The sequence below is a fragment of the Peromyscus californicus genome, unplaced genomic scaffold, assembly GCF_007827085.1.
Source record: "Peromyscus californicus insignis strain IS unplaced genomic scaffold, ASM782708v3 Scaffold_21__1_contigs__length_65335640, whole genome shotgun sequence".
NCBI lineage: Eukaryota > Metazoa > Chordata > Mammalia > Rodentia > Cricetidae > Peromyscus > Peromyscus californicus.
In genome coordinates, this window is record NW_026294514.1 from 40,248,739 (window position 1) to 40,273,865 (window position 25,127).

The 25,127-nt window shown below is 43.2% G+C and overlaps 1 protein-coding gene across 25 annotated transcripts in view; it reads right to left on the minus strand.

Moving 5' to 3' along the window:
- Positions 1-25,127, minus strand: part of Epb41l3 (erythrocyte membrane protein band 4.1 like 3) — a 233,093-nt gene that overhangs the window by 23,317 nt on the left and 184,649 nt on the right. For 12 of the 25 annotated variants that reach the window (XM_052750149.1, XM_052750148.1, XM_052750147.1 and 9 more), the window contains exons 6-13: positions 24,317-24,392; positions 21,485-21,703; positions 20,751-20,838; positions 15,843-15,995; positions 11,348-11,445; positions 9,961-10,136; positions 6,458-6,678; positions 2,668-3,213 (exon numbers count right to left, since the gene is read on the minus strand). In XM_052750149.1, coding sequence (XP_052606109.1) covers positions 2,668-3,213; positions 6,458-6,678; positions 9,961-10,136; positions 11,348-11,445; positions 15,843-15,995; positions 20,751-20,838; positions 21,485-21,703; positions 24,317-24,392 — 1,577 coding nt within the window. The remainder of the gene's footprint in view (positions 1-2,667; positions 3,214-6,457; positions 6,679-9,960; positions 10,137-11,347; positions 11,446-15,842; positions 15,996-20,750; positions 20,839-21,484; positions 21,704-24,316; positions 24,393-25,127) is intronic. The other 13 variants (XM_052750151.1, XM_052750150.1, XM_052750162.1 and 10 more) reach the window with 3 other exon arrangements.

Below are 25,127 nucleotides of genomic sequence, written 5' to 3' on the forward strand. Positions count from 1 at the left end.
AAGCAGTCTTGGTAGCAGTTGTTGCTTATACTGTATATTATTAGCAATATATAATATGTACCTGTAACTACAGAAAACAGCGAAAGGGCAGCATATCATGAATTATTGTATAATACTATCTTTCTACATTTTAAAGAAATGAATCAGTTGACAAATTCATTTTTTCTCACATATTTGAATAAATCTCCTTTCTTCGTATTATAAAAAATTACTCAGGAATTCACATGTAATGACATCCTATGCTATGGTAAACTAAATTTCTGTTAGTGCTTTGTGGAAGGTGATCCGATAGTCTGCCTCTTGCCTGGCCATTCTGAAAGCGCAAGAGAAATGCTGCTGGGCCAAGTGCTTTAGCGGTTGAAATGATGAAGTGTTTGGACGCTGGGTTTCAATTTTGAGAAAGGCAGTAACTGATGGACTCTCTACAACACAAGGAAAATGCAAAAAGGGTCAGTGTCATTAGTGATTTTGCCAAACAAAAGTGGCAGAGACAAACTGCCTTTTAAGAAGTCACCCAGTTTAGCTGCCAGGGCACTTGAGGCCTACAGAATAAAATAAGCCTTGTAAGTAAATGGCATTTTAAGAAAAGTGATGACCCAAATATATGAGTTCTTTAGCCTAAGCTGAAGGAGAGCGTGCGGCTCTTAACACCTGGGGTTAGGAGCCAACATTGAACAGATGGCCAAATCTGGTGGCAGGAGCGTTATGATGGGCCAGAGGAGGCTGGACCAGAGGGACCTCTGCAGTGGCCAGTGCTGACTCAGTGTCGAGTCTGCAATATGTAGGACAGCGAGGTCTGGGATGCTCCCATTCCGGCATCCGCTATCTTAACACAGGGGCTGCTGTGATTTGCTTTGCTGATGTAATGCAGACATGCCCGAATTTAACATTAGTTCTCATGCACCGACTCCAACAAGATGTAAACCCTGGATTAGGCACAATATCTGTGTGGTTAGCACTAGAATCATTCAAACGGTAATTCAGAATTTAGAGAAGCGTAAACCAGGAATCTTTTTTTGGGTGGGGGGAGGGCGGTGGGAATTCATGTGAGCATGAGGACGGATTCCTCTGCTAAAGGAAAAGTAAGTTTCTCTAGAAACCTACCAATGGTCTCTGTCAATAATGTTCTATTCCTGACTGCAGCATGCTCGAGCCCTGTACCATCTGATAACGTCACAAACCGAGAAAGTTATATTAAAATCCTGAGATCTAAAGTGGTTCCCAAAGTCTGTTGCGGCAGAAACATCATTATCTCTTAATGCAGACACAGCAAGAACCTGGAAAAGGACACTTAGGCAGTACTGAATGGAAAACCCTGGACTCCCCTTTAAAGCACCTTGGAGACCATTCACGGTTCCCCCATCGCTGCTCAGGAACAGCCAGAGTGCCACTAAATATAGGCACTGGCACATTTTAGCAGCGCCACACACTAATGGGGGCAGGTCAAATTATGACTTTCTAACTAAGCCTGGAACCGAACAGACGTTCTTTTCTTTTTGTCTTTCTTTTTTGAACAGTGCTGCTTTGACTGTGTGTTCTTCTAATGCGAGGAGTCCTGGGCTTACCTCCTGTCACATACAAAGTGCGTGCTTTGTGGGAAGAGGCAAGCTTGGGGCTCCTAGGGAGAGGTGCAGGAGGGTGAAGACATGACAGCCAGCGCCTCTGGGGGTCAGCCTCTCTTCTCGTCCTTGCACTCTGACTGAAGTCCTTAAAAAGGGAAGCTGCTGTGCTGTTCCCGCAGCCATGGAGCCGCAGGGAGGAGGAGAACGGTTAAGAGGGAAAGCTGCTAGTTACATCACTCACCGAGTGGCTGGGAAGAGGGAGATGGACAGGCTAGAAGGTCAGGCTCTCTCGCTTTACAAGAATACCTGCCCAAGGGCAAGAGACGTTAAGCCAATTCCCTGGCCGTACCACACTACGGAATGTGGACATTGGGGTCTTACGCTGCTGTCTGATACACACACAAGTATGGCCAGCATAAGAGAGAGGAAAAAAAAAAACCCTCAAATAAATGCTGTCCTGACATTTTTTGGACACCACAGCACTACATATTTGGTTCTTTCTGGTCCTACTTCTGGCTGTACCAATGAGTGATGTCATGGGAGTACTATAAAGTGTTGTAGGCATTCCTTCTGTCAACAATGAGAACTTACATCTAACAGGAGCGTGGAAGCATCTTGGATCCTAGGGGCACGAGAAATGGGAAATTTGGGAAAGCTACTTGAACACGATGATATTTAACCTTTAGCGCGATCACTTGGTCACTCCATCTGTATCTGCATCTTATTTAAGTTGTAAGCTACTTATTTGTATTATACGAGGTATAACTTGCTAGGTGATAACTGAGCAGAATCTGTAAGTAAGACACGGCCTTTCCATAGCGAGATGAGCTGTTTGAAATTGAGTTCTGGCTGAGTCCTTAGCCCGTGTAGAACTCAGTGGGTAGCAGAATGATTACAGTTGGCTATAGACTGCTACATCCACATGGTGTTGTGCCTAACCCTGGGGCCTGGCTTGGACTCCCCAACACAAAAACCCTCAACATAGTGGCACAGACAATAAATGAGGCTCTGAAAGTAGGACCACTATCGCAGCAACCAGCTAACACTGGATCGGACTGAAGCACGGAACACGCAGGGAAAGTGTGTTCTATGCTGAGGTACACACCTCTTCCTCTGAACTGTCACTCGGGTCATTGTCTAGGGAGGCGCTCAAGGAGGCCGCCTTGGGCTCCAGGTAGCAGAGGCACAGAGCCAGAGGGAAGGAGAGAGTGAGGGCGTATGGCACTGAGAAGGAAGCAGACAGCAGGAAGAAGAAGATGAAGAGGAAGCAGGGTAGGAGGGAGGGTGAACGGATGGGCAGGAAGTGCTGCCAGCTCTGGGGCAGGAGGTTGGTTTCAGACAGGTTGGGGAAGGAGAGGTACCCGTCATCATCTAGGAGGGAGGGGAATGACTCAGGGAGCTGTAAGGAGAAGGAGAACAGTGTGGTTCCTTTTCGAGTCTGCTGCCTATAACTAAATGCCACATCTTGGTCCCCTAAGTAAGCCATCCCCTGGCCATCAGACTCCAAGGCTGGCTCAGCTTTAGGCAGCACAGAACCTGTAAAGGGGTTTTCATTCTCCTTACACCTCCTGCGGAGCACTGTGGGAGATGGAGGGTCAAGATGGGCTGATGGGGGTGACGAGGGGCATGAGTCAGTGCCATGCCCAGGTGACTGGATGTGAAAGAGGACAGAGGAAGACAGGAAGCGGTAAACATGGATGCAAAAGGACAAAAAGAAAAGTGCAATTAGTCAACTTTCTCATGGGCATCAACATAAAATCGTAAAACAAGAGTTTTTAAAGTAGTCATGCTGCTTGGCAGCGACGCTGAGGAGGACTCTGGCTGTCCCAGTAGACCTTCATACACAGGCCGAGATGTTGTCAAAAGTCAGAACAGCAGTCGCTGTGAAGAATCCCACATAAACGCGTCGAAGAGCAAACAACTCTAATAAATGAAAACCAAGACTTTCAACACCACCCTCCTGGTCTCCAGGTAACAGTGCATCAGCTCCACAGCTCAGCTGGACTCAAAATGAAAATGAAATACAATTCAAATTCTAATTGGGTTCAAAAAATTTCTAGTCACTTTCCTTTGCTTGGTGAGCCAATTATATCCCAAACTGGTGGGTATCCTAATCAGGAAGTTTCTGGCCCCGCTCTGTCTGAGGGGAGCAGCAGTGAGCATTTCAAGATCTCTGGTTCCCACAGAGAAGAGAAGTTCCTCTGATTTATCTAGGTGCATTTTTTGGCTTCTTTATCTAGGTGGCTAAACAGGACTTCAGCTCTTACCAGTGGTTTAAGGAAGCAAACAAGCAATACAAAAAATAAAAAATAAAAATAAATAAATAAATAAAATAAAATAAAAGGGTTTTTCTGGAACACGGTTTCTATGTGTTTGGTTTCTGCTACATATGGTCTACAAATAATGGAAAGATGTGATTTCTCAGCCTCCTGATTTCTCCAAACATAAAGGGTATGTTAAAACTGAGGTCTGAATCTTTCATACAATTGATAATGCATGCATGCATTCCCACCGAATTGCTCCCTATGAGCTCTTGCCTTCGTGAGATTTGGAGAATTGCCTCCATTTTCTGGGACCCTGGCAGTCTCAATGGCCAAAGTCAGAAGCAAGAAATCCCTGAACAGGCTGGGGCAAAGCACCGGGGCTCACATACCATGATAAGTTCAAGGCCAGGGCGTGTGGAGTTTGAGATAGCCTTCTTCAGCGGCTCCCCCTGCCGTGTGTGTGTGTGTGTGTGTGTGTGTGTGTGTGTGTGTGTGTGTGTGTGTGCGCGCGCGCGCGTGTGCGCATGTTTGCGTGTTACCTAGCAGCTTGAGAGCATGAAAATTACTCAGCCTACATGGTGGTGGTTATCCAATCTTAGAGAGAAGTGATAAAAATAGCAACCAAGGGGAAGAAAATGCACAAATAAAATCACATTTGAGGCATGAGGGATGGATAGAGACAATGTCCAGGTAAAAGTTTATCTGGATATGTCAGCCTTTGAAATGTCCCTCTGATACTCACGCTTGACATTAAACATTGTATCCTAAACAGGGATCTGCACACATCTCATTCAGCCAAGGATAATGCAGATATGACAAGCGGCCCACTCTCCCTAGGCAGTGAGACATTGTCACAGCAACATGACCCTCCCCAGGTAGCCTGGGAAACAGTCTTTAAACATTATTTCCAGCAGTGCGTTTTCATTTGGGTTCAAAATCAAGCATCCTCTAATGTAGCTTTTTGAAGATGGGAAAGAATAAGATTATGGTTTTATCTTCTGTGCCGTGTATTAAAGTGCTTTCAGAAAGACAGCTTTGCGGTGGAGAGAAATAAAGACAGCCAGCACCCGTCAGTCCTAGATCTCAGCTACAGCCTTCTGGAAGACTCTGCTGAAAGGTCGTCTTCTGGGGGACTGGGGTTATGAAGGTATCCCCAGGACAGCAATGGCATAGAGCAAGATGGATGGGTGCTGCTTCTTCCTACATGTAAAGTTACAGGATGGCTTTTCAAAAAACAAAATAAAAGGAGGAAACCTGGACCTACTTTGGCAGCAAACATAAAAACCCTTTCTTTTTGTCTGCTGTCTAAGCGCACTTCACAGCCATGAGCATCACTGGTACGCATTGGTCGTCTCAGGAAACCTGGAACAACCAGGGGTAAGAAGCATCCATGTTTGCATTCCAGGTGGATTATCTCCCCTCCTCCCCACCATGCCCCAGTTATAAGATCTGACGTGGGTTTAAGTGATGAGAAGAATATAAAAGCCAAATTTAGAACCAAGCACATTTGGACAGCAGAAGTGATCCGAAGGCCCTGGCCATCATTTCTGACTCTGTGCTGATTTTTGTGTTTGGAAAACAAAGAACCCATCCCAAAAAGGAAGAGCAGAATGACAGACCGGGTAATCTGAAATATTTTATCTAATATAGAAAGTGTTTATTTACTCTGTTTAGGTTTTTGAGGTGCTGGATATTAAACTAAGGGTCTACACACGCTAAGCCATGTTCTCAGAAGTAGAAGCAGACATCACTTATCTGATGAACTACCTGCTTAGGAGGCTGTTGAACTTTTATGGGAAGAAGCCCCGTGCAGTCCCACACCCTGTTTTTTCCAAGAACATTTCTATGCAACAGTGCACCAGGGAACGAAACGCACTTGCAGTTCAGGGTAACCCAGAGGCTGTAAGATGGTTCATTTCCCATACCCCCTCTCTGTACGCCCTGTCCATTACAGGGAGCTCTCGGTTCCCATCATTGCTATGCATGAGCCTCCCAGATATGCTAAGTTTCAAACTGTCTTGCTAGGAAGTTGCTATAATATTGCACCACTGGAAATCAATCTGAAACTGAAAACTAGTATTTAAGGAGTTTAATTTGGGGGAAGTGACGTCATAACGTGCAATGAATGAAAATTGCTATTGTGTCAAATTCGCTTTTCTCCTTCATTGCGACAGGTCACTTCTGGGCAGATCAGATTGTAGTTAGAAGACTAAGAGATCAGACATAAACACTGGTTACGGTCCCTCAGTGCACATGTCTAAGAAAACCTACCTACCATTCCGGGTAGGAGAACAGGGCCAGAAACGGACAATCGCTTCAGTGACAGTAGTAAAATGTTGAGTCCAAACAGAAAAAAAGTACTGCACCAGCCAAAATACTTTTAAAGAGATCCATCCAGAACAGCTGTTGAAAGTCTTGTAAAACACATTCCTTGTTAAAATTTTCCAAAAGGATAAGAAAACAACTTTAAGAGAATGTGCTGAAATAATAATAACGTAAAACCCGACATGAATCTGACCGGTGCTGGAACCTGAATGCTCCTCCACCTTAAAACCCCTTGGTCTACCATCCCAGAACCACGAGCTATGAGTAAAGGCTAGAACCGCTCTAGGAGGCAGCCGGGAGCTGTACCTTTCCCTCATGCCGGAGGGCTGTGACGGGGGTGGCTTCCTCGGCCTTCCTCCTCCTGTCCTCTTCCTCACCATGCTCCTCTTCAGCCTTTTTCTCGGGAGTCACAGTGGTGATCAAGTTGGTCTGAGAGATGCCCTTTGTTGTGGCGTACTGGCCTGTGCCAACCTCTGCAGCGGACATAGAATCCTTCATGTATATTTCATGGTTTTCATTCACTGATGCTAAAAGCAAATACAATCGGGGAAATAAAATCCCAAAGAGTTAAGTCAGAAGACGGAACGACAATGCCACACTGTGCCTTTACTAGGAGAAAAACACCAGTATCAAATATTGGGCTGGTTTGCGCAAGGCAAAGGAGAGCTGGGGGGACTCGCATCCAAGCACTACCTTTCTGTGTCACCTGGACCAGTGCTTTAAAAAGGATTTAAATGTCCATATCTTGAACCCTAGAATAAGGCTTAGCATTCTCATACTCTCTGGTGAGGGCGGGGAGGAGCTGGAGGAGAGGAGGCTGGTTTTACCCTCAAGAGCACTGGCTGGGCACTCAAAACAGATTCATCCTAAGTTCAACAATTTGCAGCAGTATTTCCAGCAAATACTCTAACCACTTGACTTTGAGCATATCCACGGGAGAGCCATTCATCAAAGGAGCAATGGATTATTTCTATGATTTTCCAATGTTGAAAAGTTCACCCCCCTTACAATACAAAAGCCCAAAGCGTAGGAATAAAATGTAGTAATTTTGGCAGAGATTATAAAATTTAGAAGGGCAGTCCTCTCAGTTGACATAAGGAAATGTTTTAATTTCCATTGCATTTGAAAGAGACTGTCACAAGGATATGTAAACACATTCATTCTCATCTCTGCTGTTTGGGGAAAACAAGACAAATGTTGCTAGCAAGCAAAGTCCATGCAGAGGCCGAACATGTGAGCATAGGGATGTGAGCGTCAGGCCCTCATCCCAGCTAAACCCATGCAGAGGCCGAACATGTGAGCACAGGGATGTGAGCATCAGGCCCTCATCCCAGCTAAACCCATGCAGAGGTCGAACATGTGAGCACAGGGATGCGAGGTTCACCTCCTCATCCCAGCTATTGTCTTAGTAAAAGATGCTTCATTCAGTTTTAGTGCTTAATTCAGATCAATTTTAAATTTTGCTAGTCAATTTTTTAGGGCTTAGATATCATAAAAACACACTGAAATTTATACACACTTCTTTTCAAATACCCCACAGTTGATCACAGACAAAGATATGGCCTGAATTCATATTTTAGTTCCTTTAAAACACCAACAAAAACAAAACAAAAAAAGATTCTAAATGAAATCCTTCACTAAGATATTCTCTGCCTCTTTATGCTGATGAAAAGCTCACATGAGACACAGTTTGTTATTATTATTTTTTTTAGCAGCCGGCGATGCTGTTATTTACAGGCTGCTGTCTCGTGAAAAAGCAGTTTAATGTTCCAACATGCAGACATGGCACCCGGCTCCACAGCAGAAAACACACTAGAATTGGCAGGGCAACGAAGAGCAAGACAACACATACTAACATCACTTTCGGCCAGAAAGGAAGAGACAGCGCGGTATTAGTACATTGATTTCACAATTGTCTTCTGTTTGTTCAACAGTCATTTTCACACAAAGACCACGAGGAAAGCAACCTGACAACAACTGTATTCTCTCGGGTGCATGTCACTGAACAAAGTAGGTGGTATTCAGCAGAAAGAAAGGCAGGATTCTACGGCAGTTCCTCAAATATTGACTTAGAGAACATACACATTGTTAGCAGAGAGTCTCTAAAGAGCAGAAAGAAAAGCTCTGGCCGTAACACAGAGATCTTCATGTCTTAATCCAACTGCAAATGGTCTTGGGTCTAGAAATATCAGAAGATTCAGAACAGCAGCATTCTCTCTTGGCATCTATTGCGGATTGTTCCAGCACATCTCTGAATACTTAATCTGTAGATGCTCGAGTCCCTTACAGAGGATGACACTCTTTTTACATACAATCTGTGCACATCTGTCTATAGTATTTAAACTATCTCTATTGATTACCCACCACTATGTGAATAATATGTAAGTAGCTATCACATTGTATTAGAGAATGATAAAAGAAAACAGTCTTTGTGCAATCAGTATGGATGTGGTTGTTTTTTAAGGGGAAGAAATACTGGGAATGTTGCAGTTATCTATCAGCAGTCTGTCTGTCTGTCTGTCTATCATCATCTATCAGCTGGGGACAGAACTGAACCTAGGGTCCTGGGCCTACTTAGCAAGTTAAATCCCCACCCACCCTGGAGTCTCTCATATTTTCAACCCACATTGTCAATTTACATTTGGTTGACCAGAGTCAGGACCTTTGAATATGAAGGCTGATTGTAATTAATGTTCTGGCCAGCCTACAAAGCCTCTAAGAATGATTATCAGCGTAATTATAGTGACAATTTTATCAACACCAAGAATGCTTCCCATACATCATCTTTGCTCTCCATAACAACTGTGCTGAAGAAGGTCTTATGTCCATTTTCACATGACTAAAACCGAGGGCCACACAGCGTGGGCATTAGTATGCATTTTCCTATGTGTCTAGATAAGTATTGTTTCTATACCTGTAGTAATATATACAGCACAGCACTCACAGTGCAAGCATGGCTGCTTCTTAATCAGGGGATGTGAGGGATGGATGGAGGGGAGCTGAGACCCAATAAGGAGTGGCTGAAAAAAACAGGTGGGTAAAGAGGGCCCCAGGCAATCTAATTTTTCCCTTTTCATTTTGGTTTACCTATTAAAATTGTGCACACCTTTCAGAATTGTCTAATTCTTTATTCATTTAGGATGAGTCTTCCATGAATCAGCCAATCCAGGGCCAGGTGCTGAATTAGACGCCCACAACCAGGTCCTAAGTGCCACTATTGCTGGCATGATCTGGAGCAGAAAGCATAGCTCTCTGCTGTGAAGGATAATGTCACAAACTGTAGACAAAACCACCCCTACTGGAAACTCAAGGTTAAGCTCACCCTAAGGTGAGCTGATGGGTCATCTCTGGCTACACCTGTTTGACCAGAGAGTAGACAAGGTCATTCACTACAGCCATGCTTTCTCCCACCTATCACAAGCTGACTGATAATTTTCATTCTCTCTAATTTTTAGAAACAGAGGTGTATTTTTAACTTATAGTTTTCTTCCTGTTACTCCTTAAAAACCCGCCTGGAAGAGAACTGAACTCTAGGGTGTGTGAGTCCTGTATTTAGAATGCAGACATCTTCCCCAAGGTCCAGTCTGCTAAAGACAAGATCCTTATGCCCCCAAGTACTGACATACCCCAACATGAACTCACAATAAAACAAGACTGACACAGATAGTTTTTGGAGATGAGAATGTTCAAAACCTGCCACTCAGCTGCGCAGAGCCACATGACGTCATTTCTCAGAGTTTACCCAAAGCCCACGGTCATTTCACATGCCCTGCTGTAGAGTTAGGGAGAGCAAGTTAGCAAATGCCTACCTCCGTCCAAGCTGCGAGACATGGTGTAACGTTTGCTGGATGAGCGTTCGAAGTAAGGCGCCGGGCGGTCTATCAACGCGCTGGCTCTTCTCGTTTGCGCCTGAGTTCTGCCGCTGTAACGGAACTTGGAGCCCAAGGTCAGGAATTTCTTTGGAGGTGCTTCTGGTAGCAATAGTCTGACGGCATTAAGAAAACACCAGAAAAGTTAAGTCATGCCCAGGTGGTATTTAAAGCCAATTGCTTTGCTTTCTGTGCTAAAAGTTCAATACACGTGTGATTAAATGAATCTGAGTTTCATTTTTAATTTTAGGAAACAATATGTATTAAGTAGGGACGTTATACAGAAGTTGAAGCAAAATGGGGGGTTGGGCAGAAGAGAGAGAGAAGACTATTCAGGGGATATAGCTTGGTGGAAGAATGCTTGCCTAGCATGCCAAGGCCTTGGGTTCTATCACTAGCACTACAAAAAAAAAAGATACAAGAAATATTAAGTTGGGTATGTTGGTACATGCCAGTAAACTTAGCATTTAGGAGATGGAGACAGAAGGATCAGAAGTTCAAGGTCATCCTCAGCTACATAGAAAGTTCAAGGTCAACCTGGGCTATGGGAAACCTTGTTTCCAATACACACACACACACACACCCACACACACACACACACACACACACACACACACACACACACACACACACACACGCAAGGAACAGACAGGATACTTGAAAACTATGAAATAAAATGATGAAAACACACGATAATAAAGATAGGTCAAGAATGGATGATACAAGATACATTAAGGAAAATTCTTGAGATTTAGTCAGATGTCCTTTGAGGGTTTCTATCAAGGAGCTCGGCGTGAGCTGGGTATGGGAGCGTAGGCCTAGGATCCCAGCTCTCAGGAGAGTGAGGGAGGCGGATTGGGAGCCTCAGGACAGCTTACACTGTATAGTGAGGCTGTGTCTCAAAACAGAAACGAAGGGGGATGCTACACAAGCATGAGAACCTGAGTTCGGGTCCCCAGCACCCACTTAAACCTGGGCAGGGTAGATCCTGTAATGCAAGCATGTCTATAGGGAGGGACATGGAAGTACAGACAGGGGGTCCAGCCTGGTGTAGGCAGCAGTGAACCGCAGACCCTGTCTTAAACACAGTGGGAGGTGATGTCCTTTGACCTCTATGTGTACAGTGACATGCATGCACCTGTGTTGTAGACCCCCCCCCCCCCCCAGGGGAAAGACAGAGGGACAAAGAGGAGAAAGAGTGATCATTGTGATTACAGGACTAGAAAGGGTCCATGATGTTTTCCTTTACAACTTTTTCTTCCCTAGTACAAGTGGTCCCAACAGTTCAAAATTTTGTTAGGAAGAAACCCAAATATTCACTCCCTACCTGAAAAATGTATGGTGCTCCACACACACTTTCCAGAGGCGCTTGGCAGCTCGGTGGTTCGGTAATTTGAACCCAATGGTGCTTTCAAACTGTTCGAACTAAAAATTTAAAAAAACACAGGAAAGATTAAAGTTCAGTTCGGTATTTTATAAATAAAATCTCTGCCGATAATTTACAGACTTACAGCCCATCCTAATTCTTTTTGTTACTTACTGAGTCGGCTGTTATGTGCAGAATTCACACTAGGAATCCACCCATTTTTAAACAATTTTTTAATCTATCACCTTAAAATGCTTGAAGTGTGGTTGACTGTCAACATTCTGTGCAAACATCCATCTTACCAAATCTAGAATCAAATCAGGAAGACACGTGGACTCCCTCCAGAGATCAGTGCATCTCGATCTCACTAAGTTTTGCTTGCAGGTTTTATCAGTGGTGGGAGGGCTTGAAATAAAATGCTCAGAAATTAACACAGATGTAGAAATAATCTACTGCAGACATAGGAATAACATTTCCTCCTAGTGCCTACGTGGAAATATGTATCCTTTCTCCACAGTCGACGCTTTGATATTGCTGAGGTTCCCCGTCTGTTTTACAGTACTGACTGCTAACACCTCTCTATATTATACACCACAGACTGGCAGAGCACATGTTCATATTTCCCAACTTGTTGAGAATCTTCAGATGATCCTCTGTCGGTCCTTTAAGCTTTCAAGATGAAATATCTGTCCTTCTGTATCGTGCTCTAGTATCATTATAGCTCCACAGCCAGCTTCCGGTGTATGCATGCATCGTACCTCAGGCCAGCAGAGGGCCCCCTTACACATAAAGGCTTAATCCAAAGAGCGCAGAACAACTGGACTGTTGATATCAACAGCCAACGTGATTCATGTGGCAAAGCAACAAGGTGAGGAAATCCCATAAGCATGCACGTGAGATATGATTCCCTCTTTTTCCTATTTGCTGAAGCAACCGGGGGAACTGGGAAAAAAGTCAGACATTGCCTTCCCCGGTTTCATACTTGCTTTGGCCATTCCTGCAGCCGTAGTGGGAAAAACTGCTGCGGTCCGAAGGTCCCAGTAAGTACTGTGGCTGTTGACTAAATACTTTTAGTCCTGCATCTAACATCTCAGAGCAGGACACCTGTGCCCAGGCCAGGGGCTGTCGAGTCAGCTCATTCTCTGGACAAGATGTGGGGAGGAATTTCTCTCCTCTTGCTCAAAAATTTCCAGTTTTTTTACGGTCATATAATAATTGCACCTATTTCTGGAGTATATCGTGGAATTTCAAAGGACATGCAACATGATGACCAGATCAGGGACGTTGGGCCTATGTGTCACCTCAAAGGTATGCATGACTTAATGCTGGGAATATTCCATATCATCCCTACTATGTGTTTTGAAATGTCAGATTCATTGTCAACTCTATTCACCAACCGAGCTGCAGAGCACTGGACACTCCTCCTCCTACCAAGGGCAGCCTTATCTGGTAGCCATCTTCTTTCCAACCCAGTTCCCCCTTCCAGCCTCTGGAAAGCCTCACTCCTTTCTCCACTTCTAAGCTGCTCATTAGTGGGAACAGATCAGCTTTCTGCTGCCCTTAGCACAGGATGAGAGGCCCCCAGTCTACCAATGTTCTCCCTGCTCTGGTTAGTACCTGCAGAGCTTACCTGCCACCTGCCACCTTTTAACTCAAATATGAGTACGAGGGATACAAGTTCCTTTGCACCTGTTTCTGCCAGGACCAAACCCTTACTCGCCCGTCTTCTGTACTTTACAACAAGGAACTATCCTCTGCTACCTCTGATAGCTCACTACCACTCACCTTAATGCACCATGGCAGGTACTCTGTGGGAGCCCACAAAAGCTTCCTAGTGAGATCTGAGCTTGCTTTACACAGCAGGGCTGCAGTAGGGGATGGCTTGACCATGTTGGTTACCAGGTGTTTGGAAGGATCTGCACTTGGCTTGTGCTAGGGGGAGGTCTTTTGCGCCACCACTTGGCATTTCTATAAATAGCCCTTTAGAAGAGACAGAAGGGGCTGGTGGGTTTTGACCCAGGCCCTCCTGAGGCTATCCTGTGTTTCTAACGGTCTCTCTCTTCTATAGTGCTATCTACATATTTCTCACTTCTCCCTGCTCAAGGGTACCCGGGGGGAAAAACTAGGGGCTGGCCCCCCACAGTGCCCCTAATGCTTCCCAACTCTTACACATGTTCATCACACACTTTTCCTTGGTCCACATTCTGCATGCCCTCTGTGTAGGCCACAACACAGTTAGTGGATCACTTTCTGGAGAGACTCGTGTCATGTGGCACTTAGTCCCTAATGTCCGTGGCTGTCTGTCTGCGTCTCCCTACATTGCTCTTCTGCTGGCCCCTCTCTTGAACTGATGTCATTAGGGCCTCCTTTTGAACCCTTTCTGGTCTTTGGGAAATTTATGCCATGCCTAAGGTCTTCAATAAGTCGTATACAGCTGGTAACTATTTATTGTCTACTGGGCAAAAACTAATCCTGAAAGTCTGACTTTTACCCCAACAAGCCTACCAAGTGATTGAGTCATCTTGATACTTTCAAAAAGACCTTTATTTCATGATGTCTCTGACCTTATTTCCCCTTTATGATTCTTAAAATTTAATGCTAAAACATGGCAAACTGTTAATAATTTTAACTAAGAGAAACCGAAGAGCAAGGAGTGGACCTGTGTTGAAAGAATTTCAATCTTGATTATTTTCTGAAAAATTTCCCTAACCTTCCCCTCACATTCAAAATCAGTTTCACTTATGGGAACAGAAACCTCTCTCTGGGAAGTAAAAGGAAATGTCTCCCTTTACCCCATCCCCACTCTGCTCCAAAACTTACCAGTTCTGCCCAGAACCTTCCCACAAACCTGTTCCCTCCATTCTCTTCTCACAGCCCCTGAGCCACTTGGGTCCTATCATGCTGCCATACTGTGTAGTTGGATTTCATTATGAAATTTATGAATGCAAAGTATTCATCCTGTGTGTTATAGCTTTTTTTAAATCTTCCATGGACCACAGCTGTCTGTTAGTTCACGTCACCAGCTCTCCCTTCTGACATCCCCCAGCACTGCTCACACCACATCTACAGGCGACCATCTCGTGTGTAACACACTGTTCACTCCACATCTACAGGATACCATCTCGTGTGTAACACACTGCTCACTCCACATCTACAGGACACCATTTTGTGTGTAACATGGTATTACAGCTTCAAGTGCTCACTGTTTCTCTGCTCAATGGAAAATAAATGGAAATTGCCTTAAGAGAAAGAGCAGGTAATATTTATCTACTTCTAATGCTCAACCTACTGTCTGAGAAGAAACACATTCACTGAAGTTTTCATTGCATTCAAATGAATGTATATTCATTTCAGAACAATATTTTAAAACACTTGCAATTTCAGGTATAAATATGTGAAATACTTATTATGCCATTATAGATAATTATGGTTTTATATTTACATTAAATGTGATTATTGCCCTATATTTTCATTTTTAAACTTTTTAAAAATTTATTTCCTATGAATGAGTGTTTTGTCTGCATGTATGTCTGTGCACCATTTTCATGACTGGCGTCCAAGGAGACTTCTGGAAGATGGTATCAGATTTCCTGGAACTGGAGTTACAGATGTTTGTGCTAGTAATCGAATCTGGGTCCTCTACACAAGCAACAAGAGCTGTTGATCATAGAGCCATTTCTCCTTATATTTTAATTTTTATAAATGATTTTCCACCCAGAAACTCCAGTGGAGAGGTAAAATCTTAAGAGAGACAAATCTTGTATTATGCCAGGAACTTCAGAAACATAAATGAACAGGGATCTTTGGGATTTGACAGCCTTGAATATACTAATCACACCCATTAGAAAATTTAGGTGTTTATTAATTTTTCTTCTAAGTGCGTGTCAGGGAGCAGGCATTTATAGCTTACTATGTGCAAATCAACAAGGAAGATGTAAGTCCATTGTGTAGACTGTTGCTTAAAGAGTATTAACAATTCTTATCATTAGTTTCTCCAAATTAAAGAAAAACTACATAATTCACATTCAGAACTCTGCTCCAATGTTTCTTGTACCTTGAAGCATGCTATCTTGAAGCTGCTGACTTGAGGGAGTAACCAGATTTATGAGAACAAAATGAGGAGTGGAATTGTTAAGAGGATACAGAGGAAGACAGCTCCTCACCACAACTTGGAGTATTAAAAAATGAGGCAGGAATCTTGACACTACATTAAAATATGATTTTACAAGTTCTTTCAGTTAATATATGCAGTCGGTTAAAAAAATCTGAATAACCTAAAAAGAAGGTAACATTTTGTTACTAATTACTGGAGGAACCTACAACAAATTCTCAGAGGCATTTAGACATAATTTGCCATGTCCCACAATGCTTGGAACTCACAAGCACATCGTTTATATTTCTGCTTGCACTTAGGACCTTTCCTCTCAAAGCCTATAAAAATAAGGGGTGTACTTACCTCTCCTGGCCGGATTTTAATGTAAAAGTTGTTCCGTTTATATGAAATTTTTAGGACCTTGGGCCAAGCAAATCTGTTTATTCGAAGCCGGTCACGGTATATCAATAGACCACTTGCACAGACTCCTAACATAATTTCTACTCCTTCTGAATCCTGGAAGAAACAATGGAGCAGTATTTCACTTATTTCCATTTTCTGCAGGTATAAGATTTAGGACTCCGTGACAGAAGTTATAATTGACTAATTTAAATATGAAAAATACTGCTGCGATTTTTTAAAAACACCACTACTACATAATAGCATTTTAATGATGGTATTTTTCACTATGGAGGGCTGCTGAAGTTAAATCAGTTCTCCTGAGTATATGAGACTTATAGCACTAATACTGCACACAGAGTTTCACACACACACACACACACACACACACACACACACACACACACACACACACACGGGTGTGCACACACATGTACAGTCTTCACCATGAAATTCTGAGGCGTGGAGTCACCCAGCACCCAGGTTTAAGAGGTATCATTGTGACGTCTGTCCCCTTTGAATGTTTTATCCACCGAAATCTGTACGATGGACATCTGTGGTGGTTTTGAAGGAAAAGAGACTGGACGGCATCAGAATGTATGTGAGGTGCACAGGAAGCATCACAAGCAGGTCCTGCTCAGGAAGTGATGTGTAGGATTCTGTCTGGTAGTTGGCTTAGGCCTGCCAGCTTGGTGTAGCACCAGAGAAGTGTAGAGGGGACCATAAAATAACCACACAGGGGAACCTCATTCTCTTATGTGGTGGGAGCTTTCTATGACCTCACCACGAGCAAACGAGCTGGATGTTTCCAGAGTAAAAAAACCTTTCACTTGAAAACATTAAATTTTGAAAACAAAACAAAACAATAGTTTAAAGTCAAATATTTTTACTTCCAAACATACTCTATTTGATACTAACTTATTGCATGAGGTGAAATGATTTGAAGTCAGGATTTTATATTATAATAAAATGAGGGAAAAACTCCTACTGGTGGGGACTTTAGTTTGAAGGGACAACTTAAGAACTTATAATCTGATGCCCCCAAAGTCACTGGTATTGATCTTTGAGAACCAGCTAGTCTGTTCCTATGGCCACTCGGAGGGGACTGCCCCTGAGAACCAGCCAGTCTGTTCCTATGGCCACTCGGAGGGGACTGCCTTGGAGCATACATAGATAGGCCAGCAGGAGGCTGCTTCAACAGCTGCTCTTTGAGTCACTTTCTTTGGATATAAACAATTTTATACCTTTGTCCAAAGAAGAAAAGGATATTAAAACCATTTTCACTATTATCTGCTGCGGGATGTTGTTCTGTATGCTCCAAATGCGTTGCTCTGATTGGCTTATAAATAAAGTGCTGATTGGCCAGTAGCCAGGCAGGAAGTATAGGCTGGACAAAGAGAGAGGAGAATTCTGGGAGGTGGAAGGCTGAGGCAGGAAGACGCTGCCAGCTGCCGTGATGAGAAGCAACATGTTAAGATACCGGTAAGCCACGAGCCACATGGCAACTTATAGATTGATAGAAATGGGTTAATTGAAGATATAAGAACAGCTCGCAAGAAGCCTGAGCCATTAGGCCATACAGTTTGTAAATAATATAAGTCTCTGTGTGTTTACTTGGGCCTGAGGGCTGCAGGAGCCGGGCAGGAACAGGATAACTTCAGCTACAATTGTCTATATTCTCACCACTTGTTGCATCACTGAACATAAAGAAAAAAGTGCCCTTCACAGAGAAGTTAAGGGAAGGCCCATCCCTCTTCTTCCTGTGCATTCACTATGTGTGGCTCCCTAAGCCACCCTTATCACCTCCACATCTGTTATCCAGTGGTGTTGAGACCAAGTCTCCCTTCAGCTCCCTTTCCCTGGAGACCTAGCTGGCTAGAACTGCAGTCAGTTTTGTCTCTGTAAATGGCCCAGCACAGGGGCTGCCCAGCAGGTATCAAAGTCAGTATGTGTGTTGAAAGCAAAGGTCAGTGAAACATGAAAATATGAAGTCTGTAGCTCACTAACTACAACAAAAAAAGATATTCCTGTATCGAAATTGGTCGAGGTAATATCAAGGATCCTTGATATTAAAGTTTCCATTGTCCTTCTTGGGGTATTTCTCTATGATGGTATTCACATGCCTCCTCTTCTGGCATGGTAGACAGACCTGGGGTGCATTCACCTGTCCTGATGAGGGCAAAGAGTTCTGTTATTGCTTTAATTCCTTTTAATTCATGTATTTATGTTTTCTTGCAGCATTGAGGATTTAACCTGGGGCTTTGCTCTACCATCAAACTACAGGGTCCTGAGATCTTGTTATGGAGCTCTGGTGGCCTCAAACTCTCAATCTTCCTGCCTTTGCCGCTGGAGTGCTCAGGTGACATATATCACCATACATAGCCCTTCTCTCCATTCAGGGTCACTGTTAAACTACATTGTCCTTCAATATTTCATACATAGGACATCTGACAGGAACACACACACACACACACACACACACACACACACACACACACACACACCCCTTATAATCTTACATCAAATAAAGAACTTTGACAAAACCTAGTAAGATGGACATTGACAAACAACTACATACAGATTTCCTAAGAGAAAACAAATTATTCAGGATAGGTTTCCCAAATACAAGATCACCATCAAATATGGGTATTTATTCTTTATGATGAGCTCTGGAGTCCAAGATTGCAATCCAGGATGTTTAAGGGGATTTTAAGCTCAAAGACACTCAGGCCATCCACACAAGAGAAGCATGTCATTGATGGCCAGAAATTAGCACTAATTTAATTCAGTCAATTTCCTTCTTGAAATGATGGAGAGCGCCTTCATGAGAAGATGAAGTCTATAACCGAGTCATTTGTTATACTTAATATCCAGATAAAATCCTATAACAGGCTGCATTCTGCTTCCGTAATTCATTATTTTTAATTGGCGTAATTTCAAATCATATTATTAAATAAAAAGCAGCCATCTCTTTAAGTTCAGTAGGTACCCCGCGCGCGTGCGAGGTTAAGCAGCTTGGTTTTTCCTGGTAGCCATGATACATCCTGAGTCGCACTTCCCCAAAGGATGCACTAATCTTTATTTCTGGGCAGTAAATGAATCACAGTGCGTGACATAACACAAAAGTCAGGCCACATTTACTCAGATTATCTTTTCATGTTCATTTCTTCACCTTTTATCCAAATAGAGAAAACATGAAGAGGATTTAAAATACAATCTCACTGTATGTCCTTAGTTTTATTTTGAAATCATTACCCAAAGGTTTATCTGGCATAATGTTGAAAAAAAAAAATGAGTGAAACAGGAACCTACTGCTGTGATCACACACACACATATGTCAAGGAGCCTGGCTTTTAATATATTGGCGTAACCCTGGTGGGAGTCCCGCCCATGCTCATAGACATCTTACTAGTACATGTGACTTAGAAGTGCTTGTCCTCTGTAATGCTCAGGGTGATCCAAAGACATCACCAATCGAACCACATAGACATCACCCATCCAATCCAGATGTCTATCATTTTCCTGTCCAATCTCACTGTAGATTTGCCTTGCTCATCCAAAGTCAACTCAAGAGCTCCCCCACTTATCAACAGGTCTTAAACAGAGAGCCCAGACTTCCTTCTTTTTGTTTATCAGGGTGTTGAGATGTTTCCTTGAACTTGGCCAGCTGGAATCCCTTTATCTCTAGGCCTTGAAATGGGCTTTGAAAGAGACTTGCTTCCTTGTCTGAAATCACACTTTCTTTGGAGTTCCAGACTATGAAATTGGGGACATCTATCAGAGGTTGAATCCTTATTCCTACACGGGACTGATATTATCTTGTCAGCGTCAGCCAGAAGAAACTACTCATGATCTTTAAAGACTGACCTTTTGAACAAGGCTCAAATACAAGATTCCATTGCTAGAGTCCCAAGAGATTTCACATATTTTGTTGAGAAATGTTTCAAGTGCTTCCCTGTATTTTAACAGTATGTTTGCTCACAGCTGTCTAAATAGTAGACATGTAGTCATGGGCTCATCCTCTCAATGCTGAGAAGGAGATTCTAGAAAAAGCATGACACGGAGTCAAAACTACTCTATCTCCTATCACCATCCAAACCCTTCTGTAGTTTAATCCCAACTTCTTCCTTCCCAAGATGCATCTCAAACACTGCACCCATTACTGGTCAGTAAGGCAATCCTTCCCCCAAATGGCTGCTCTTAGCTGTTGTACTTTTAATGAAATCTTATTTCAAAGCACTGGTTATATATGTCAGAGATTAAACCTTAGATATAGAATTCTTTAAATTTAACACAAACTCACTGAACGCTCAGTGGGGCTTTAAAATGAGCTAAAACAGTACATGACACATAAAAGATGTAACACTTGGTGTTGGACAATTGGCCAAGTTCAGATAGACAGACAGACAAGAGAGGGACTGTCCAGAGAAAGAGAGGAGGTTATGTTCAGGGAAAGGGCAGAAGCAGGGTACTAGGGGCACAAGGGGCATGTGTCAGCACGGGGTGGGAGATACATTTGTGTCAGGGAAGGCCGGGTGAGCTAGGGCTCCTAGGTCAGGGTTAAGTTTACTGTAGAATCAACAGGCAACAGAGATTTCATCTTTGGCTGTCTTCCATGAGGCTTAGCCACGGCAGGAATGCAAGTCTGAGCCATGAAGGGTACCAACCTCCCTGCAAAGACGAGCACTATTTGTTTTTAATATGGAACAGGGTTTCAAAGGCACACTGGTTTGAAGCACAGACGTATTCATTTGCATTAAATGAAGTACAAATTCCAGCTTGTGGCAACAACAAAGTAAAGTAGACAAGGGTTTGAAGACGCACACCTTGGCATGATGAATATCAAGTACACTAGGGTGTGAAAATGCATACCTTGGCATGATGTAAATCTACCCCGTACATGGAGAGTTTTTTGGCGTTTTCCAAGAAATGCATCTCCGCCTCCGCTGGCGTCATTCCTCTGATGAGAGAAAAGTAAGTGTTAAACTTTTCCAATCAATTAGAATTGAAAATGGAAAGCAGCTAGCCAGGTTGGCTCCTGCATGCCAGTCAGCTGCTTTCCCCTTATCTCGTAGGGCTTCCGTCCCTCCTATTGTGTAAGAAAGTCTTCATTGGGAAACCAGCAGATACAGGTTTGAGCATCCCTAATTCAAAAATTCCAGAGCTGAAATGCTCCAAAAACTGCATGTTTTAAAGCATTGATACAATGCGCAAGGCATTCTAAAAACATTGTATAACGTCACCTGGAGGTCATGCGCATTAGGGGTTTATGAAACATAAATGAAATTTCCTATTTAGATTCTCGCTTCATCCCAAACAGAAGTTACTACATTATATAACTCTCCAATAGTCTGAAAACCTCTGACATCTGAAACACATCTGCTCCCAAGCATGGCAGGTAAGAGAGTCTTAGCATCTCCACGGGAAAACAATCACGAGGCAGACAGCTTTGTAGGAACACCCACAAAAGGGTGCCTGGATGCTCTGAGAGGAAATTTACCTAAACCACCATTTTAACCGTGTGCGGCCTCTGCCCCACCCTCAGTCCCCGGCATCAGAGCTGGGCTGGAGACCTGACGGAATGTACACCGGCTTTCCGCACCAACCTGTGGCTCTTGTGCAGCTCGACCACTTTATCCTCCAGTTCTTTCGTGTGGTTTGGTGCAAAGCGGAACTCACTGATGTAGTCACTCCCACACTCGTCGGGATCGTAGTCCCCGAGTTCTGACTGTACCGTGTAGGAGCCCAGCAGGGCAAGAGTCACGAAGGAACAGGGAAGCCTTCCAGAGACGATGTCATCTCGCAGCTGTAAGCAGAGGTAGTACCTTCCAGGGGCCGAAAGGACAAAGAGAAAGCTGACATTAGCACACAGTAACAGGAGTTGGAAGGGGGCAGGACAGCGTGAACATGGTCTAAAAACATTACATTCATGCATGAGATTTCTGAGAAAAAAAGGAGAGCATTTAATATTCATAAACAATTTCTCCCAGGCCAGTAACCTCTTTAAGGACACATTTGCATACCGTTATAAGGACCTCAACTATAATCAGTCTATAGAAGAAGAAATTATGGGGCTACAAATATAGTATTTAGGGAATCTGGAAGAAGGAACTTTTCACAGTAAAACAAGGCTCTATCAATCAAGCGCAGAGTGAGGCACTGAAGGAGGTCTTTTCCTAGTATTTCACACCCTCACACATCAGCTGGGGTGACCTGTCACATACAAGGATGTTCTTATGTAAAACCACCAGACCCCATGCAGTCTTCAGGGAGGGCTCAGTCTAAGATCTAGATGACAGGTCTTGCCATATGACCAAGCTGACCTCAGATAACCCAACAGCTGTCCTTTCTCTAGTCTCAGTGGCTGCGTTTCTAAGAACAAATGATTTCTACTCTTTTAATTCTTTTTCTTTCTTTCTTTTTTTTTTTTTGTGTGTGTGTGTGTGTGTATGTGTGTGTGTGTGTGTGTGTGTGTGTGTGTGTGTGTGTGTGTGTGTATGAGATATCTTCCTGGAATTTAGCTGATACAAATTCTATAAAAATCTCCTACTTTAAAATCTGGGACACTTGTCATTATAGGTGAATAGTTTTAATTTTTTTTTTTTTTTTTTTTTTTTTTTTTTGGTTTTTCAAGACAGGGTTTCTCTGTGTAGCTTTGCGCCTTTCCTGGAGCTCACTTGGTAGTCCAGGCTGGCCTCGAACTCACAGAGATCCGCCTGGCTCTGCCTCCCGAGTGCTGGGATTAAAGGCGTGCGCCACCACCGCCCGGCTAGGTGAATAGTTTTAAATGGGAGAAATATAAAAACATTTTTCACATAATTCTGCCATGACATCATAAAATAACTACATTAACAATTGACCTGTTTGAGATTCACAGATTAAAAATAAAATAAAATAAAAAAGAATTAAATAAAAATTAACAGATAAACCCCTGAGGGTAAGTGCTGACACCCACGAGTTTTGACGGATGTAGTCAACTACTCTCCATGTGAGAGAGGAGTCTGCAGGCCTCCAGGATGCGAGCCTGGCCACAGATAGACGAGAAGTCTATGTAATTTACATATCAGAGTTCTTACAGATACTACACAGTAGACAGGAACTATGCATGAATTTATGAGTCCAAGCACATTTAGGGTCTATAACCACAAAATTAGTCATAACTAATTATTTAGTCCTGAGCAGAAGTGTCTTTATATAGACAAAGTATAAATTTTCCCTGATTTCTTGCAAATATAAAAGAAATTCCCTGAAACTAATCATCAACTCTTCTCAAAGATTTTGGTAAAAGTATTTTTCAATGCAGTAAGTAGAGGACACTGTTTTAAGTAACTTATTTTCTTTGAAAATCCTTAAAAAAAAAAAAGGTATGAGGCTTACATAGAAAACGTATACACAGGACTAAGTCACTTTGGACATAACCTCACTACCAAACACAGGGAGGGATGGGGCTTCCAAAGCACAATGTGGGAACATCTACAAAGGTATGCGAATGGAGAATGGTGGTCCTGGTTGTTTGTGTTCCAGCTTCCAGCCCTGAATCCAAAAGTGGAAATGCTAGCCCCGCCCAATGTGATGGGTTGGGAGGCGGGGCCTTTGAGAGATGATCAGATCATGAGTGTAGAGCCTTCATAAATGCAATTAGTGGTTTTAAACAGGCTACAGGGCAACTCTCTGTAATAAGCTGGCAATCTGCAACTCTGGAAAAGACCCTCATCGGAATGCCCACACCAGCGTCCTTGTCTTGAACACCCAGTCTCCAGAATGCCTCAAGTGAATTTCTATTTGTAAACCACAGTCTTAGGTCTTTGGGGACAGGAGCAAGAACAGACTAAGTTACATCGTGTAGTTTTGTCAAGGGAATCCCTTTTCGTGCTCTAAGCTCAACCACCAAACTGGAATATTTGTAGGTTAGGTCTTTTGCATAGTATCCTCTTTCCAGAAAACAAATCCATCATTTCCCTTTTTTATGTATACATGAAAGAAAGTAAACTCTAAAATTTATCCATGCTTCCCCTCCCTCTCTCTCAGTCTCTCTCTCTCTGACTGTTAAATGGCTATGAAGTATCAGGTTGGTTACATACAGAGCAGAAGCATATAAAGATATTTGTAATTAAGTTTTAAAGCAGGATCACTCAGTGTTGCTGTATCATTTATGGCTGAATCCCATCCAGTTTGGCTGTGGTGGATGGGTGACTGTGTCTCAATTCTGAATGTTTTCCCAGGAGGGTCAGCCTATCACTGAGGATTCAACTGTGACGAGGTAGCATCTGGCAACTCCTGGCATCTTAGGTTTGCACTCATTCAGCTGCCTCTGGCTTGCCATTGGAGAGACGATGACTGTAAGGCGACCAGATGGATGCATGCTCTTCCCTGGAGCACTCAAGAGATGCATGGCCCTCCCAACGCGCCTACTGTTCCCATAGCCAACTTTCAAATACCTGGTGATATCTTCTGATAGCTGGGCAGGGTCTGGTGGGTAAAACTTCACATTAAATGAAAAATGCCAAGCACCACCTGTAGGGATAGGACACATCAGGACAAATCCTTAGGAATCAACTTAGGATCGACTCCAGGCATTAACACCAGACACCTTTTGATCACTGTTAACTGGACCCAATAGATAATTTCAAGTCTTGTCCTCAGTCAAGTTATTTACTGGCACTTTTTAAAAGCAAGGAAATTCACCAAATTTTCTCTTTTTCTAATGATCGAGAATAAACCTCTGGCAAAGGGGGAGGGCAGCAAATGATGGGGGTGGTAATCCTGCATCTGATAACTGGAACTGGCTAGATTTACTGCTACGATTCTCCTGACAGCTCACATGCCAACAGTACAGACAGAACTCCTGTCTCCTAGGTCCTCTCTGCTCTGTTATTGCAGGTTAATTCCCATTAGAATAAATGTCAAGGGACCAGTGAACATGTATTTACTTTATGGGAAAGGTTTGTTGTAGTGAATACTACTTTCAATATTCTGGTGGCTGCTGAAGATTCCTTTCTTGCTCAGAAGACGTTCTGATGCATCGAACAGAGGCCACTCAGTCCCCACCCAGGGTTCACAGGGGTCTTTTTTTTTTTTCTTATATTGTATCATGTTTTGCCTATGGCATCTTTTAAGTTCTCTCCAGCATCGAAAGGGTCAGGCAGATGTTAGCTACTCCATTCTCTGCACTGTCTGTACATGTCTAGCCTTAAAGCATTACCCAGGTTTCCTAAGTGCTATGGTCTGGATTTACTATGTTCCCTAAAA